Source organism: Sinocyclocheilus rhinocerous, unplaced genomic scaffold (assembly GCF_001515625.1).
Source record: "Sinocyclocheilus rhinocerous isolate Xijiao unplaced genomic scaffold, SAMN03320098_v1.1 scaffold4118, whole genome shotgun sequence".
Taxonomy (NCBI): domain Eukaryota; kingdom Metazoa; phylum Chordata; class Actinopteri; order Cypriniformes; family Cyprinidae; genus Sinocyclocheilus; species Sinocyclocheilus rhinocerous.
Window position 1 is genome coordinate 210,733 of NW_015628692.1, and position 4,425 is coordinate 215,157.

The 4,425-nt window shown below is 37.5% G+C and overlaps 1 protein-coding gene across 1 annotated transcript in view; it reads left to right on the plus strand.

Annotated features, from left to right (window-relative positions):
• Positions 1-4,425, plus strand: part of arap1 (ArfGAP with RhoGAP domain, ankyrin repeat and PH domain 1) — a gene marked incomplete at its 3' end in the record, with an annotated part of 64,620 nt that overhangs the window by 32,074 nt on the left and 28,121 nt on the right. Inside the window, exons 4-6 of the mRNA XM_016550001.1 lie at positions 3,507-3,589; positions 3,663-3,769; positions 3,951-4,115. Coding sequence (XP_016405487.1) covers positions 3,507-3,589; positions 3,663-3,769; positions 3,951-4,115 — 355 coding nt within the window. The remainder of the gene's footprint in view (positions 1-3,506; positions 3,590-3,662; positions 3,770-3,950; positions 4,116-4,425) is intronic.

A 4,425-nucleotide genomic window follows, 5' to 3' on the forward strand; every position in this document is an offset into this window, starting at 1 on the left:
CTTATGAACAGCAATGATAGTGTTTCCTTGGTTACCGCTGTAAACAAAGCAGCTTATGAACAGCAGTGATACAGTGTTTCCTTGGTTACCGCTGTAAACAAAGCAGCGCTGCACTTATGAACAGCAATGATACAGTGTTTCCTTGGTTACCGCTGTAAACAAAGCAGCGCTGCACTTATGAACAGCAATGATACAGTGTTTCTTTGGTTACCGCTGTAAACAAAGGAGCGCTGCACTTATGAACTTTAATATGCATTATACAGAGGCAAGAGGAAAAGAAAAAAAAAACCCATCGAAAGAGTAAGTTCCCCTCAGACATATATTCATATAAACTCCTAAAGTTACCCCTAATTGAATCGTGATTTGTTTAGCATCTCAACCGATTTGAATCGTCACATTTAAATCGATTTTCAACCGGCTCGCGGTTAATCGTTACATCCCTAGGGGTAACGCATTACAAGTAATGCAAGTTACGTAATCAGATTACTTTTTTCAAGTAACTGGCAAATAGGGATGCACCGAAATGAAAATTCTTGGCTGAAGGCTGTATACACGGTTTTTCACATTTTTTCCCCCATATATTTTGCCAGTTTTTTTCACCATTGCATAAATTAAATAGCCAAAATTTGCTCTTTACTGTTTTGTCTAGCTTTTCAAAGAAAAAATCAGTAACAAAACATAAATTAAAAAATATTTACTTAACACTGAACATTCTAGCAGACACTATACCAACAAAACCCCCCTTCTTGAATCAGGCATGTATTTTTTACTGTACAAATAAAAGCAGCCTTGCTGAGCAGAAGAGGCTTCTTTTAAAACATTAGAAAATATTACAGATCCCAATTTGAACACTATGTGTAAGTGTTATAATAAATGCATTAATAGAGGTGTTGTAATTATTATTATCATTATTGTTGTCTTACTTATTTTATTTTAAAAATGCATAAAAATGTGACTGAGCAACTGTCGAGTAACACTGTTTCAGTGCAGATTTTCCTCGTGCTTTGGACTTTGAACAAGCAGATCTGCCACGAGTTACTAATTGTTTAAGGCTATTTCGCGATTTCAATCATCATACAGTAACCAGAAACAACCAACCCTTCCTCTTCTCATCGGAGACATGTGAAGCAGCACTAAACAGTCTCTCGCTGTCAGTGCTTGTAATGATTTTTGCATCTTTTTTTGGACACTTTTAAATACTTTCACACTGCCGACATGTTTGCTGCATTAATGCGCCTCTCTATTTGATCGTGTCACGTCATTGTTTCGGTACAATTTATTGTGTCTTTTTGCTTATTCGGCCGAACGTTTATTTTGGTTGCCGAACATTCGGTGCATCCCTACTAGCAAAGTAGCGCATTACTTTTAAATGAACAAGAAAATATCTGAGTTACTTTTTCAAATTAGTAACGCAAGTTAGTGTGTTTTCCTATTGATTTACTGACACCTTTTTTTTGTCGCCGTGTTGAGAGAAATTGGGAGTAAGTGCAGAGGCTTATTAATTTCACTCTTGGTGTGAAAGGACCTTTACAGTAGCCAAAAATATAACTTTTGGTTTTTCTGTTATTAAAAATAAATAAGCAAGCCCAGCCCAGGTGACAAAAAGTAACGCAAAACAACATAATGCATTACTTTCCATAAAAAGTAACTAAGTAACACAATCAGTTACTTTTTTATGGAGTAACGCAATATTGTAATGCATTACTTTTAAAAGTAACTTTCCCCAACACTGCGTAAGAAAATGTGTCATGACTTTCAGAATGTTTGACCGATTCTCGATTTAAAAAAAATTATTTTTAACTAGTCAACTTGAAAATGTAACTACAACATGATTCAAGTAATTTTTTCTTTATTAACCCTCTAGTTAAAGAGAATTCTATTCCAAGTGCAGCACACATGTTGTCAACATGATGTAAATGTTAAACAAATCACTTGTTAAGTATCTTTAAAGTACATTTAATATTGCAAAAATACTTTTCATACTTAAGTATAATAAATATCACATACTTTAAAACTTGTACTCAAGTAATATTCTAAACGGTGACTTCAACTTCAGCCAAAGTCATTTTCTGGTGAGATATCTTTACTTTTACTCACGTGAGGCTTTTACTTCATCCACCACTGCACAGTTCTCATGCATTAATGCTGTTTGTGGTTTGTTCACCGCTGCGGTCGCTCTCAGTCTGTCTTAAACACCTCGTATGCGTTTTAAGAGGCGCAGTGACAAAGATGGGTTCTGTTTGCTTGGGTCAGTGTACTGAAACTGCCTCGTAACACCCAGAACACACTAGAAACGGCCGTGTAATTGTTTTCTAAACCGCGTCCTTCGTTTCTCCCTCTAAAGTCTTGGTGGAGTCATTGAGGAACCGGAATGATTAAGTGGAATCGGAACCAGAATTACATTCCTCAGGATTTTATCATTGTTCTTGGTGTCATCTTCTTTTGTTGAGTTTCTCTGTGTGAACCGCCGCAGCTGGAGTCGCAGATCTCGTCAGACCAGATTTTAATTATCTGTAGTAGCTCTTAGACTGATGATACACAGGGCAACATTTTGTGTGTGTGTGTGCGTGCGTGCGTAAGTGTGTGTGTGTGCATGTGTGTGTGTGAGTGCATGAGTGTGTGAGTGAGTGTGTGTGTGTGTGTGTGTGCGCAGGTGTGCGTGCTCGAGTGAGTGCGTGCGTGTGTGTGCGTGCATGAGTGTGTGTGTGTGTGTGAGTGTGAAAAGTTTTGAAGAAACCGTCTTGTCAGAATTGCAAGCTTCAGTCTGATTGGCCAGCTGTGCCTGTTTTTTTAGGGAAGTTTTCCCTAAAAAAACATGCAGTTTTGCACTTTAACACAATTTAGTGTTCAAAAATGTGAGCCTGCAGCACAAAAGCAGTCTTAAGTCGCTGGGGTATATTTGTAGCAATAGCCAACAATACATTGTATGGGTCAAAATTATTGATTTTTGATTTACGCCAAAAATCATTAGGATATTAAGTAAAGATCATGTTCCATGAAGATATTTTGTAAGTTTCCTACCGTAAATATATCAAAACTTAATTTTTGATTAGTAATATGCATTGCTAAGAACTTCATTTGGACAACTTTAAAGATGATTTTCTCAATATTTAGATTTTTTTGCACCCTCAGATTCCAGATTTTCAAATAGTTGTATCTCAGCCAAATATTGTCCTATCCTAACAAACCATACATCAATGGAAAGATTATTTATTCAGCTTTCAGATGATGCATACATCTCAATTTCGAAAAAATTTACCCTTATGACTGGTCTTATTTTTAATAATATTTTTTATAATTTGAATAATATATTTTTAATAATGTCTTATTTTTGAGTCAGTAAGATGTTAAAAAAAAACAAAAAAAATTTCCAGTTCATCCATCACACAGCATTTGGAAGGTCGAGTCGGGCGCATTGCATTGTGGGATACAGAAATGTTGCATTGAAATGTATCTGCATCTCTATATCTCTTCCCGTTTCCCTCATTCTGTTCTCTTCTGTGTAGAGTTGGATTCAGATGAAAGTTCAGATGAATATGACGAGCGCGAGCTCAGCAGAGACGCTAAACTCATAGACATGGCCAGCAAGGTGCGTTGTTTTATTCCCAGAATTGTCCAATAGCGACAGACACTGTATGATTGACAGCTGCTTCCTCCAATAGATGTCCTTGATGGTTCCCAAGGCGACGAAACCCCGTTACAGCAGCCTGTGCAGCGACGACGAGCTACTAGACGATGACACCATCTCTTACGAATCTGTGTCCCTGAAGTGAGTTGCTTTTATTTTCCTGCTGTTAGCGATTTTGCAAATGTATATGTTCCTGATTTGTCATTGTACAGTTAAATTTAGTTTGTTGATGTTGATTGTGCAATGTGAGAAATTCATGTCGTGTTGTAATGTGATGTAACACTTCCCTCTTGTGCTGATCTCATCTCTCTCTCTCTCTCAGACGGAGTTCATGGATCGAAGATTTGGGTTCGATCTCCGGCTCTCAGAGCAGCATCTACCTGCCAATCACAGGCCACGTCAGTGCTCCGCCCCCTCGGGAAGACCCCGCCTCCACCAGCGTCCCCGTGATTAAAGTGGGCTGGCTGGACAAGAATCCTCCTCAGGGGTGCGTGCGTGTTTTGATTTCACACTGACTTTTGAACATTTGTGACCCTGGAGCACAAAACCAGTCATAAGGGCCATTTTTAAGAAATTGAGATTCATGCATCATCTGAAAGCTGAATAAACAAGCTTTCCATTGATGTATGGTTTGTTTTTTTGGCCGAGATACAACTATTTGAAAATCTGGAATCTGAGGGTGCAAAAAAATCAAAATATTGAGAAAATCATCTTTAAAGTTGTTCAAATTAAGTTCTTAGCAATGCATATTACTAATCAAAAATTAAGTTTTGATATATTTACGGTAGGAAATTTAC